General features: G+C 41.3%; 1 protein-coding gene across 1 annotated transcript; it reads left to right on the plus strand.

Moving 5' to 3' along the window:
* The first annotated feature begins 4,721 nt into the window (after nucleotides 1-4,721).
* On the plus strand, nucleotides 4,722-8,906 carry LOC122023628 (oligopeptide transporter 3-like). Its single transcript, XM_042581852.1, has 6 exons — nucleotides 4,722-5,281; nucleotides 6,123-6,220; nucleotides 6,645-7,214; nucleotides 7,345-7,600; nucleotides 7,701-7,883; nucleotides 7,984-8,906. Exons 1-6 carry the CDS (start codon nucleotides 4,790-4,792, stop codon nucleotides 8,596-8,598), a joined length of 2,214 nt encoding a protein of 737 aa, XP_042437786.1. The 5' UTR covers nucleotides 4,722-4,789; the 3' UTR covers nucleotides 8,599-8,906.
* Nucleotides 8,907-13,984: the final 5,078 nt, after the last annotated feature.

Below are 13,984 nucleotides of genomic sequence, written 5' to 3' on the forward strand. Positions count from 1 at the left end.
CAAGTTCATCATGAGAGAATATTCTGTAGAATCCTCTAGTGAAATCCCTCATTAGGATTTTCCAAGGAAAAAGGGCCCCGAATCTGGTGGAACGAAAGCTCTTCGAGACCCTCCATTTTCAAGGGAATCCTTCAGGATGAATTGTCAAGGCACTTTCAGGTGTTGCAGATCGAAGAATATAATGGTATTATATATTTAAAAGATCACATCTATAAATTCAAGAACACTTCTTTATTACATCAATATTCTGATAACATTAAGTGTCGAATTTTCTTAACCACACTCTCGGGCTCAGTGCAGAGATGGTTTAGCTAACTCCTTGCTTCTTCTATTCAAACTTTTGAGGAGTTTAAAGTTGTCTTCATGCAACACTTTGTAACCAGTCGAAGATACCAAAAAAAAACATCGCATAATTTGTTTGCTCTCTGGTAGAAATTCAAAGGACTCTTGAAAGAATATTTGCAATAATTTAATTAGGTGGTCATTGATGTTCCTTTGATTATCCCAAAAGTGCAAGTTGGTGCTTTCTCTCAAGGCTTGATCGATCGAGATTTTTTCAAGTCTTTAGTGAAAACCCCCCCAACAAATTTCAAAGAATTATAAATCTGAGCACTTAAGTATATCCAAGACAAGGAAGCCTAGTACACAAAGAGAAAGGAAGCTCTTGTCGGTCCCTTGCCAGCTAGCTAGAAGGGGTTGAATAACCTTGCAATTTAAATCAAAGTACCATTCTCTTTCTTTCAATGTTAGGCTATAAAAGCACTTTAAGAAACAAAATTAAACTGCATAAAAGAAGGTACGAGACAAACATAATTTACTTGGTTTGCAATATGAGAGGTTGCTAATCCAAGGCAGATGAAGCTTTTTAAGTCGACTCCTTCAACACAAGCCAGACTCGTACAAGACACTGATAACTCACAAATAATAAAGAACTAGAAAGATTTGGAAAGAATTAGAGTACAATTAAAGTGTTATCCAAAACTAGGTGAACTAGAGCTCTTTTTATAGTTCACTGGTCGATTTTATCCGTTGTTGATATGGCGGACTCTGGGCACTTGGATGGGGATTCGGGCACCTCCAGCATGGTAATTTCATCTCTTCGCAATGACTATGCAATGATGCCGGGATAAAATTTTATCCCCTCTCGAGCACCTGGACTAGTTCGAGCACCAGGGCCATTGTTGACGTGGACCTAAATTCGTTCCATACTGCATCGGCTCGAGAGGGCACATAGCTGGTGCCAAGGCGGTCCGGGCCCTTGGAGAAGTCAACATCGTGTTGACTTATCCGTCTTCTACTCCAGTCACTTAGGTGATTCTCCGACCATCCAGAGTTGAGCTCACCTGAATATAACTCCGATCTTCTCCTCAAGCAGTCTTCCGCTCCAGTTTCTATTCCCTCGGAAGCGTCGTACACGTCCTTCTCATCCGCCTGTGTATTCTTCCGTAGAACCTCATACCTCGGATGTACCAAGTCCGTTGACTCAATTCTCGTGTCATTCTTCTTGCTAGCTGCGTCTTCTGCTCGACTTCTTGTGTTTCTAACTTCCTGCACACTTAAGACACAAGGATCAAATACACATGACTTAATTTAACTCGGTTGACCACATCAAAACTTACCCAGGGTACTTACAGCTCTGACTCTTGCTCCCGTCCCCACTCATCCAGATCGTAGAGCCCCTCCCCTACCCTTGTGAATCAGGAGTTCACTAATTAAAGAGGGGAAATTGTGGTACAGATAGTGGAAGTAATCCCAACTTCTACTCCTGAATCTGATAGAAGGACCCCTAAGGTGACTCAATATTGTGTCTACCATCAATCAAATACTTATTCCATTGGGGATTGTCAACGATATGTGAGAGAATTGAAATGAATAGCTAATCAACGAAACACAAGTCGAAGTGGGCCTAGCAAAAGAAAATTTCCTCAACCCCTACAAACGTTGACATCATCATGATGTTGATATCGACCAACCCACAAGTCAGCTAGCCCGTTCTCTCTCAAAGGAACCCTGAGGTTCTTCTTGGTCTCGTTAGAAGGTCGAAGAAAAAGATTGATGCTCGAAATATTGTAAACATAATCTCTGATAGACCCACAGATGGGGACTTCACTCAAGCTCGAAGGGCTCAAGGTAGAAGGATAGAAAGTTACGCCATTAGCACCAGTCGGGGAAGAGGACAAGGTCCTTTCATAAATTTCAGACTTGAAGATTTGGCAGGAGTTGAGACTCCCATGATGATGCTTTAGTAATTGAGGCTTTCATGCCAATTATAGAGTGACGAGAGTATTTATTGATACCGACTGTTTTGTCAACATCTTTTAAATAGTTTTTGACCATATGTTGCTGGACCGGGAGGAGTTTCATCCTATATATACTCTCCTGTATAGTTTCACGAGGCACAAAGTACAACTCATTGGCCATATTAACCTTTCCCTTTCCTTGTTGGAGGAGCCACTAATACGAACTTGACAAATATTCTTTATTATCATAAACACCATCTTGACCTACAATGTCAAACTAGGGAGGTTGACACTGAGTACCTTCCAAGCGATAATCTCCACTTTTCATTAGAAAATTAAATTTTCGCTAGGGAGTCAAGTCGGGGAGGTAAAAGGTTACCAATTGATGGCGAGAAAATGCTACGTGATATAATCCAAACCAACTCACGCAAGACCCATCAAACTCAAGACAATGTTGTCTAGGCTATCCAAGAGGCACTAATATCTCAACCAGAGGAGAATCATGAAAATGTATGAGTTCATCCCAACCATTCAAATGTGATCACCCGAATAGCGGCCAACATCCCGGCTTCTTAGCTCCTAGGCCTGCTAGCTCCTTGGCCTCCTGGCTCTCAGGCCTCCCGGCTTGACCCCCTAGCTCCTGGGCCTCCCAACTAATGTTATCAAAATCGTGAGTTGACTCGTAAAATCATATAAAATCGTGAGTTTACTTATGAAAATCGAGTGAAATCGTGAAAAAATCGTGTATTAAAGTAAAATTGGATCAAAATCATAAAATCACATCAAAATCGTAAAATCACATTTAAACTTGTAAAAATATGATTTTTGAGATAATTTTATCGATTTTTTGTCGTTAATAAAAGGGAACCATTTTGGACAAAACGATAATCATTTTGGGACGATTTTAAATTTGCACTTATCTATGAATGATTTATATTAATTTGTTATCTTGTATTTTATTTATTTTTGAACTTATGCTTTAGACTTGAATTTATATTTATGTTGTGTTTTCTTGACAAGTATTTGGTTGTTTAAAAGTTTAAAATTATGAGTAGTTTATGATTATATGGAATAAAATGTTTTATATATAGATTTATGTTATAATTTGAATTAAAATATTTAATGATCAATTAAAAAGAATAGATGAGGGGTTTTTTTTTTAAAAAAAATTGATTTAAAGTATGATGTAAAATCTTATGATTTTATGATTCAATTTTACGATCCGATTTTATGACTGCTCTAATGATTTTAACTAAATTCTCGATTTTGACAACACTGCTGACGCATATTAAAATGCAAGGCTATTTCAGAAAAAAAAAAATAACCAACACACAAATCTCATATTGTTTCGGGAAAATCATAATCCTAGTGCAAATCTCAAATTATTTCAAGGAAAAGACAATGACATTATTTAAGAAATTAAATAATGATAACATAAAAATTGGAATGGAAGGAAAAAGTCTATTGTCTCTCTATAAAAGATAGTTTTATCCTGCATCCAAAGTACATTCTAATTTCTTTTCCTCTTATTTTGCTGTCATCCAAGTTCATAGAAACACATCATCCTTGTTGTCATATAGCGATTGATGATTAATTTGATAACGAAGTCAATTTACCGATGATTCATTTATCGATGTTCACGGAGAGGATCAAAGCATTTTGTGCTTTGCTACACTAGGAAATTAATTTTATGCTATTTATAATAATTTAGTCCTCAATTTAATTTAACCCAAAAAAAATTATAAATTCGGCAAGTAAAAACAGAAAGGATAATTTAGTTAGCAATTTTAAGATGATTTTTTTTTTGAAAAAAAATGTAACCTATTTAAGAAAAAAATTATAGATCCATTATATTAACAATTCTTTTAATATTGACCCATGCATATATAGAAAAAAATACATGTAGATATATAGACGTGCGATGGGATAAATTATAGATCATTACATTACCTTAACAATCTTCTCTAGATATAAGGTATTTTAAAGATTCTAACCAAAATTGTCCTATTAAATTTTTATCCATTTATGTACCATCGAAATAGTATAATGTAGATTACCATCCATAATACGGTAAATAATGCAGGTGCCCAGCCGGTCCGGCTGGAAAGCTTTGAAAAGCTTACGTTTCAATTGGAGGTCCCGACTTCTCAGAATATAAAATCCCGTCCAAGAGAAGTCCCAAGGCGGGGATCACAGTGACAGTAGTCAAACCTCAGGGGTCCCGGCGAGATATGTAAGGCGGGGCTCGTCTTTACGTTGCACTCGCGGGCGCAGCGGAGGCATTGTGGTCCGACGACGTGGGCGTGCCACGTCGTCGTTCGAGGGCCCCGTATGGCGCCCGAACTTGCGCTACCTGGCCGCCCCGGCGTCGCAAGCCAAGACAAACGCGCGTGGTTGTCGCGCTCCTCGTGACCTCCACGCAAGGCCGCTGCCACACCTCCAACCTCCGCCACTCTATATATCCATCTCCCTTTCTCTCAGCCTTCTTCACTCCAAGGTCTCACTTTTCTCCCTTCTCTCTCTCTCTTTCTCTCGGTTCGTGCTCTTTGATGGCAGGGAAGGGAGAGGGGTCCCCTCCGGAGGGGAATGAGGAGGCGGAGAGGTGCCCGGTGGAGGAGGTAGCGCTGGTGGTGCCGGAGACGGACGACCCGACGATGCCAGTGATGACATTCCGCGCGTGGTTCCTCGGCCTGACGTCCTGCTCCCTCCTCATATTCCTCAACACCTTCTTCACCTACCGCACGCAGCCGCTCACCATCTCGGCCATCCTCGTGCAGATCGCGGTGCTGCCCATCGGCCAGTTCATGGCCTCCGTGCTGCCCAATCGAGAGGTGAGGCTCTTCCCCGGTGGTTGGGGGTTCAACCTCAACCCCGGCCCTTTCAACATCAAGGAGCACGTCATCATCACCGTCTTCGCCAACTGCGGCGTGTCCATCGGAGGAGGGGATGCCTACTCCATAGGCGCCATTACGGTGATGAAAGCCTACTACAAGCAGAGCTTGAGTTTTCTCTGCGCCCTCGTTATCGTGCTCACGACGCAGGTTACTATAAAATGAATGCCTCCTTTCCGTTTATTTCATTCTTTATTCTTCCCCCTTTATATCTGACCACCTTTTCTTAGATTTTAGCTTAAAATCTGCCACTTTTGGGACAAATTTCCTACCTTTCTCTTCTCCATTTTTTGTGGATACGTGCCCTTTTCTCAAACGAATTTTTGCTTAGCAACAAGAAATCCTTTCCCTTGTTCATTTTTTTCTGGAGATTGGATCTTGACATATTAGCAAGCTATTGGCATATTATCCACTAACTAATTCATGTAGATCTGAACTCTTTATGCATGTAATTTGTAGTTTCTTGCAGAAAAGGCGGATGCTTCTCTGGTTTTTTTGTCCATTCGTTGCCATTTGATATAGACTCAGCTTAAATTTCCTACTGGACAACGAAATGTTGCAGCCCAATCTTCACTTTTCTCTCTCAGTGTGTCTGTTTTTCTTGGTTTCATTGAAAACTCAACATCTAAGAGATGCCTGCCTCATTAGGGCCATACATAGTTTAAGTCTATTGCTACCTCTTGTATTTTATATTTGTTTGAGTCTTGAACTTTCACAAACTGAAGCATCTTTCAATTTTCTTCTCAAGGGAGAAATATAGAAACACAATATCCAAGGCTCGCAACTAAACTAGGTTCTTTGATTATCTTGTTTTATTTTTCCACACGCATCCCAAGCTAAAATATCTGATGTTAGATGAATTTGACTAAATAAGACTTGTCGATTTCCTTTGTTTAACTTTCCAAGAAAATAAGTGAATAAACTATGTTGTCGTTTCATGTCGAGCATGACATCACGTTAGCTGATTTTTGTATATGGTTCATGAGTCTAGGTATTGGGTTATGGCTGGGCTGGAATGATGAGAAAGTATCTGGTGGAGCCAGCTGATATGTGGTGGCCTGCTAACCTTGCTCAGGTCTCCCTCTTCAGGTATGCTTCCTTTCAATCTTCCACAACAAGCTGATTATCTGTTTTGAGAGTTCTGTGCAAAAAGTGGGATAGAATGGTTGCACCTATCTGCATCAATCTCAATCATTTTGCAGGAACAGTGAAGACTTTCTAAGCTAAAACTACTAACTTTATGAAAACCAAGTCAGATTTATAGTTGTTTATTAGAGGGGAAAAAGTGTTTAGAAGACCATTTTAGAAGGCTATAGTTCCTTTTTAGAAGGTTCAATCTTCTTTCTCAGGATTGAATGCTCAAGATGTTTTTCTATTTACATGGATGGTTGGCATTCAACATGCAAAATTCAGAGTTACAAAATGCTTCTGAATTTTTGAACAGATGTGATTCTTGTTCTTTCAAGCCTTTAGATGTCTATGAACTTTACTTATTCTTTGACTGGCATTGCAGAGCTTTACATGAGAAGGATGAGAAATCGAAAGGCCTAAGCCGGATGAACTTCTTTCTCGTATTCTTCATTGCCAGCTTTGGCTACTACATTTTTCCTGGCTACCTCTTACCAATATTGACCTTCTTCTCATGGATGTGTTGGATATGGCCTCATAGTATCACTGCACAGCAGATTGGATCGGCGTATCATGGACTTGGGGTTGGTGCATTTACACTCGATTGGGCAGGAATCTCAGCGTACCATGGGAGTCCTCTAGTGACTCCATGGTTTTCCATCCTCAATGTGGCTGTTGGATTCATTATGTTTATCTACATAATAGTCCCTTTATGCTACTGGAAATTTAACACATTCAATGCGCAGAAGTTTCCAATATTCTCCAATCAGCTCTTCACTACAACAGGCCAGAAATATGACACTACCAAGATATTGACACCGAATTTTGATCTGAATGTCGCTGCATATGAGAGTTACGGAAAGCTCTATCTTAGTCCTCTTTTTGCACTCTCGATAGGATCAGGATTTGCAAGATTCACAGCAACCATTACCCATGTTATTCTCTTCCATGGAAGGTGCTCAATAGCTAAACTTTATTCGTGATAAATGCTAATGATCAATACATTTTTCATTGGCTCCAAAGTGAATTGCTAACCTAATGTATAGGAACACTTCTTAAAGCATGAACTCTTTCTCCCTGTGCAGTGACATCTGGAGGCAAAGCAAGTCAGCAATGAACTCAGCAAACTTGGACATTCATGCTAAACTGATGAGGAAATACAAGCAAGTACCTCAGTGGTGGTTCCTCATTCTACTACTAGGAAGCATTGTATTATCACTAATGATGTCCTTCATTTGGAAACGAGATGTGCAGCTTCCATGGTGGGGCATGATATTTGCTTTTGGTTTGGCTTGGCTTGTTACACTTCCCATTGGAGTAATTCAAGCAACCACAAATCAGGTAAAGAAAACTTCGCATGACATTAAGAATCGTGTGATGTTCATTTCTTTAAATAACTGATCAAGGCATTGACAATCACCGTTCGCATAATTGCTTACAGCAACCTGGATATGATATCATAGCCCAGTATATGATTGGGTATGTCCTTCCTGGAAAACCGATTGCTAATCTTCTGTTCAAGATCTATGGGAGAATCAGCACTATCCATGCCCTTTCATTCCTTGCTGATCTGAAGCTTGGCCATTATATGAAGATTCCACCTCGGTGCATGTACACTGCTCAGGTGACTTAAATTCTCCATTCTTATTGTAGGTGCTTTCACTGAATGAACAAGGTTGAATGATTATGATTGTTACATCTGAGGCTCAATCTTTTCCTCTCAGCTTGTCGGAACTCTTGTTTCTGGAGTCTTGAACCTTGCTGTGGCTTGGTGGATGCTCGAAAAAATTACGAATATCTGTGATGTTGAATCTCTACATCCTGACAGCCCATGGACTTGCCCCAAGTATAGAGTTACCTTTGACGCTTCCGTCATATGGGGTCTCATAGGCCCCGGTCGCCTCTTTGGGCATGGAGGCCTTTACCGGAATTTGGTGTGGTTGTTCCTTATCGGAGCTTTCTTGCCGGTTCCGATATGGATATTGAGCAAAATGTACCCAGAGAAGAAGTGGATCCCGCTCATCAACATTCCTGTCATATCTTATGGTTTTGCCGGTATGCCGCCTGCAACGCCAACCAACATAGCTAGCTGGCTCCTGACCGGAACCATCTTCAACTACTTTGTTTTCCGATATCGAAAGGGTTGGTGGCAGAGGTACAACTATGTGTTATCTGCAGCTCTGGATGCGGGCACGGCATTCATGGGGGTGCTATTGTTCTTTGCCCTCCAGAATGAGGGTCACAACCTGAACTGGTGGGGCACAGAGCTTGATCACTGCCCACTGGCAACATGTCCGACTGCACCGGGAATATCGGTCAAAGGATGCCCAGTCTTCTAACAATAAATTTAAGCTCAAAGAAGTCTTTGGTAGACGATAACTCCTCTGAGATCATAGAATGAGCAAATTCGGACATCGGAGATGATGGTTCACAAAGTTGAGGAATGCGAACACACATTTGTTAGTGTTCAGATAAATGATTCCTTGGTGTTTTTCTCACTTTAAATGTGTAGGTTGATGAACGATTTAGACATCTCTGTTTAAAAGTGATTATTGGTATGAAGTGAGTGATGTTAGTTTACCTAGTTCTTGTGCAGAGGTTTGAACTTTGTGTTGATCAAGTTTATAGCATTTTGGTATTCTGATTCTGATTCTGATTGATTAACGTTTATCGTGACATCTTCCTAGAGCATTTGATTCTGAATTTAGGCGTATCATTTACTTGTTACTGATATCTTGCAAATTGTATATGAACAAAGGCAAATGCTTAGAGAGTTTTTGCTCTATAAAAATCAAAGAAATTTGGACAAGAATTGAAAGGCTTCTACTCCTTAACCACTTGATAGATTATCCTCTTGGGGTTTTATTTCGATCCTTTAGGAAGAAGTTATGATTGTTGTTTGCTAAAAGAAATCTCAATTAGGAGTGAGACAAGGAGTAAATTGGGATTTCCAGGGGTGCTAAGAAGGTCAATAGTTCTATTGAGATGGAGGTCAAAGTCCGGAAGAGTCAATCCGATTGTCCCTAGATGGGCTATACAAGACGAGAAGAGTGACCATTCAGTTCGGATAAAACTTAGGGGCTTAGCTCTCCTAATAACCAACTCCACTCAGTTAGCTCAACTCTTCGATGCCTCCAATATGTCCATCCATACCAGAGACTCAACTCCTCAATTCCTCTAGTCGGTTCACCAGAATCTAGGGGCTCAGCTTTCTTGACAACCTGCTCTACTCAGCTAGTTCAACTCCTTTGTTCCTCCAGTCGGTTCGTTTGACTCCAAGGCTTAGCTCTCCTGACAACATGTTTTACTCAGCTAGCTCAACTCTCCGTTTCCGCCAGTCAGTCAACCAAACTCCAAGGGCTCAACTCTCCTAAAAACTTGCTCAGCTTCCCCAACAACCTGCTCCGCTCCGCCAACTCAACTCCCCGATATCTCCAATCGATTTGTCTGACTTCAAGGGCTCAGCTCTGCCGACAATTTGCTCCGCTCAGTCAGTTAAGCTCCCCTGACAACTTACTTCGCTTAGTCAGTTAAGCTCCCTTGACTCTTCCAGATAAACAAACATTAAGAATGAACATCAAAGGCCAATGCCCTACTCAACTCCATTCAGCCCTGTCGATTCAATGCTCTGCTCATCTCTATTTGACCCCGTCGACTCAACTCTTTGCTCACTTTTACATCTAACAAGACCGCACCATTTGACTCATCCCTACCAACTCCACTTAGTCCTCCATTACTTAGCAGGTCAGGTCCTTTGGCTCAATTAATTCTATATCTTATGAGCTTGTACCAACACTGGGATTAACGTAACACGTGGGATAGTGCGTGAGGTGTCAGGGCACATGGAACAATATGATTACACAAATACAAGATATTTACGACATAACTATATAATATATGGAGATATGACGATGTCACATTTTTTGTATTGTGACACGACGCCCAATTAATGAGAAGATAATATCATTTCAGCAGTATTATAAAAGTGGTCCACATCTGTGGGTCATGGTACATGTACATACATATATACAATTACACACACCTATCTATTATTCATCTTCTCCATTTTCTCTCACCTGAAACCTTACTTGAGTGTCGGAGCGGTAGAACCTAGGCAAGTCCGGGTGCTCGAGCAAACACAGCCAGAACCATCATCTGATCGGCAAGAGGAGAACCAAAACAATGTCGCTCGAGGTAACATCAACATGATAGCGGGTGGACCCACTGATGGTGATTCAAACCGGGCAAGGAAAATACACGTCTGACGATTACAGATTCATGCGGTAGGATGCAGTAAGGAAAGGGCAGCAGGGCCAGATATTAGTTTCGGGCCAAGAGATCTGGAGTTGGTAGAAATACCCCATGATGATGCTTTAATAATCAAAGCTATTATAGCCAATTACAATATTTCTCGTACTTTTATCGATACTGGTAGTTCTGTTAATATTATCTTCAAAAAAGCTTTTGATCAATTGTAGATAAATCCAAGTGAGCTTCAGCCCATGATGACTTCTCTATATGGTTTCACGGGTAATGAAGTACAGCCACTCGACCAAATAAAACTGACCATATCTTTAGGGAAGGAGCCCCTGATGAGAACAAGAAGATCTTATTTTATGATGGTGGATGCACCTTCTGCTTATAAATATTGGGTCAGCCGACCTTGAATGAGTTTCGGACGGTCGTTTCTACTTTCTGCCAGAAGGTCAAATTTTCAGTTGATGATCAAATAGGTGAGGTTCGAGGAGATCAGTTAACGACTCGGAAGTGTTATGTAGAAATCATCAAGACAGAAGCCAACATTGCTCGTAAAACTCAAAGAATGGAGGTCAATGTCATTCAGGAAAAGCCGTCCGATCTAATATATGAAGAGAAGGAATAAATACAAATACAAGCTGGATGACCAGAAGCGGTAACTTATGTAGCTGCTGATCTGGATCCTCCCCTTAAGACTGAGTTGATACAATGCTTGGTACGAAATAATGATGTGTTTGCATGGACACCCAAGGAGGTCACGGTGTCTCCCCTCTCGTAATGGAGCACTCACTACATGTTTAACCGGATGCTCGACCGGTCAAGCAAAAGAAGAGGGATTTTGGAGCTGACCAAAATCAAATCATCAAGGAAGAGGTAAACAAACTAATGGAGGCAGACTATATTCAGGAGGTATCATTCATCGGAGCGTTGATCTACAGTCTTCTTCATCGAAGGAGCATTCTTCATCGGAGGTCTTCCATATCCGCTTTGATTTTTACGGATCTATAATTATTCTTCTTCATCGGAGTCGTCATCTACCACTTCGGAGTGGTAGCTGTTTTCTTCCAAGCTTTTGCAAAATCTATTAAAAATTTATGATATTTTATCCTGTATTTATGCTGATACTTTCAAATTTAATTTATAACACAATTTAGTGGATTTTTTTTATTAAAACTTTCATTAAGTATAATGCATGAATTTGATATAATTATAGTTTGAATAAGATTTCTTTGAGAATAGATTTTTTGGTCCAGGAGTTGTGTGCCGAAACTGGGAATAAGATTTTATAAATTATATTTTTCTATTGAATTCGTTAAATAATACGAATCTTTTGGAAATAGAAAAAAAAATATTTTTTTCGACTCATTTTGTCTTAAAACAATTATATGAATTTTAAGAAAATCTTAAACGCCTCAAATTTTTATACGCCATTTCATTTACAACTGAAATGTATATTTTGAGGCCTAATATATCGTATAATAAGTTAACAGTATTTAAAAGTCGACATATTAAGTTTAAAAATGTAAAATATTCATAGAGAGGGTCGTTCTGTTACAATCACAAGAATTAAGATATTTTTATGGTTATATTATTATCCACTTTAACCTAAGCCATTATAATTGTTGTTGGTGCTTGGAATTTCAATCTGTTTAAAACCCTTGTAAAAAATTTGTATAAGCACATAATTTTTTCTAATAATTCATATATTGAATCAGTCATGTGTTTGATCAATCAAATAAGTTCTTGATGGATCAAAACACACCTTAATCGAAACACAAGATCGCTGACCTTTTGTGTTGGTATTCAGGATCCAAGGAAAATTAAACTAATACGCAGCGGAAATAAATAACTAGCTATACTTTTTCTTTGTAGCTAAAGACCTCTTGATCTTCTGTTGTATTCCTCTCCTCTTCTTGGACGTCGTGTGGGCGACGATCTAACAAGATAAAACCACCCGACTCCTTCTTGTTTCCAAGCTCCCGACCACCAAGAAATGCTAGAATAGGGTGCCTCCTTCTCTTCTTCTTCTCCACCAAGCAACCGGCCACAAGGTGAATTCTTCTCCAAAGGGGCGCCGACCCTAATGAAGATGTAACGACCCATCCCTCTTGGCCCATTTGGCGACCCTCGGGTCGTCGACCGTCGGCCCTTATGTCGTTGGCCCATTTGGCGACCTCTCATGTCGTCGACCAACGACCCTTTGGCCGTGCCGTTACTCACTAGGACTTTTCACCCCTGGCAGTGGATTTTTGCCTCCCCCAGGATTCGAATTCTAAACCTCCAGGCTTAAGTATTAGAGTTTATGAATCCTGGTAACCAAGTGAGGTCGCCAAATGGACCGACGACATAAGGGCCGACGGTCGACGACCCGAGAGTCGCCAAATGGGCCGCCAAATGGGCCAAGAGGGCCGGGTCGTTACAATAAAAGGCACCTTTTATTGTAACGATCCGACCCCTCGGCCCCTTGGGCGGCCACAATGGAAGCCCATTAGGCGGCCCCTTGGCAGTCCCTTGGGCGGCCACAATGGCGGCCCAACTGGCGACCCCTTTTGTCGTCGATCGACGACCCTCGGCCGTGTCGTTACTCACTAGGTCTTCCCACCCCTGGCCAGTGGATTTTTGCTTTCCCCGGGATTCGAACTCTAGACCTCCAGGCTAAGTACTAGAGTTTATGAATCCTGGTAGCCAAGTGAGCGCCATCTCACTTGGTTATCAGGATTCATAAACTCTAATACTTAAGCTTGGAGGTTTAGAGTTTGAATCCTGGGGGAGGCAAAAATCCACTGCCAGGGGTGGAAAGTCCTAGTGAGTAACGACACGGCCAAAGGGTCGTCGGTCGACGACATGAGAGGTCGCCAAATGGGCCGACGACATAAGGGCCGACGGTCGACGACCCGAGGGTCGCCAAATGGGCCAAGAGGGCCGGGTCGTTACAGAAGAGGAAGGGGAAGATGCCGCCGACCCTAGGGAAGGAAGCAAGGGGATAATAAGAGAGGAGGGGCGCCGACCACAAGAGGATTCTTAGGTTGATTTTTGGGCACCACCTACTCCTCTTTTATAATCATTGCTAGCGGCTAAAAAGGAAATATTTTAACAGAATTCGGTTTTAAATAAAATCTCCCTTTAATTCCTATTGTGGCCGGCCCCTTGCTTGGGTAACAAGCAAGGGGTGTGGCCGACCCCTATCTTGGTACCCAAGCAAGGGGTGTGGCCGACCCCTATCTTGGGCACCAAGCAAGGCTTGGCCGACCCCTTGCTTGGGCAACAAGCAAGGTTTGACCGACCCCTATCTTGGGCAACAAGCAAGGCTTGTGTGGATGCGAGACTTTATATATAGAGGCTACAACAGGGACCTAGAGGAGGAATTGGTTTAGGCCTCCTGATGAGCTTGAGCTTCCTGTGTTCGACTCGAACACCCAACTCAAGTTCATCAATAATAACCCATATCACTAAAGGGTTATTATTGAA

This window comes from Zingiber officinale, chromosome 9B (assembly GCF_018446385.1).
Source record: "Zingiber officinale cultivar Zhangliang chromosome 9B, Zo_v1.1, whole genome shotgun sequence".
Classification (NCBI taxonomy): Eukaryota; Viridiplantae; Streptophyta; class Magnoliopsida; order Zingiberales; family Zingiberaceae; genus Zingiber; species Zingiber officinale.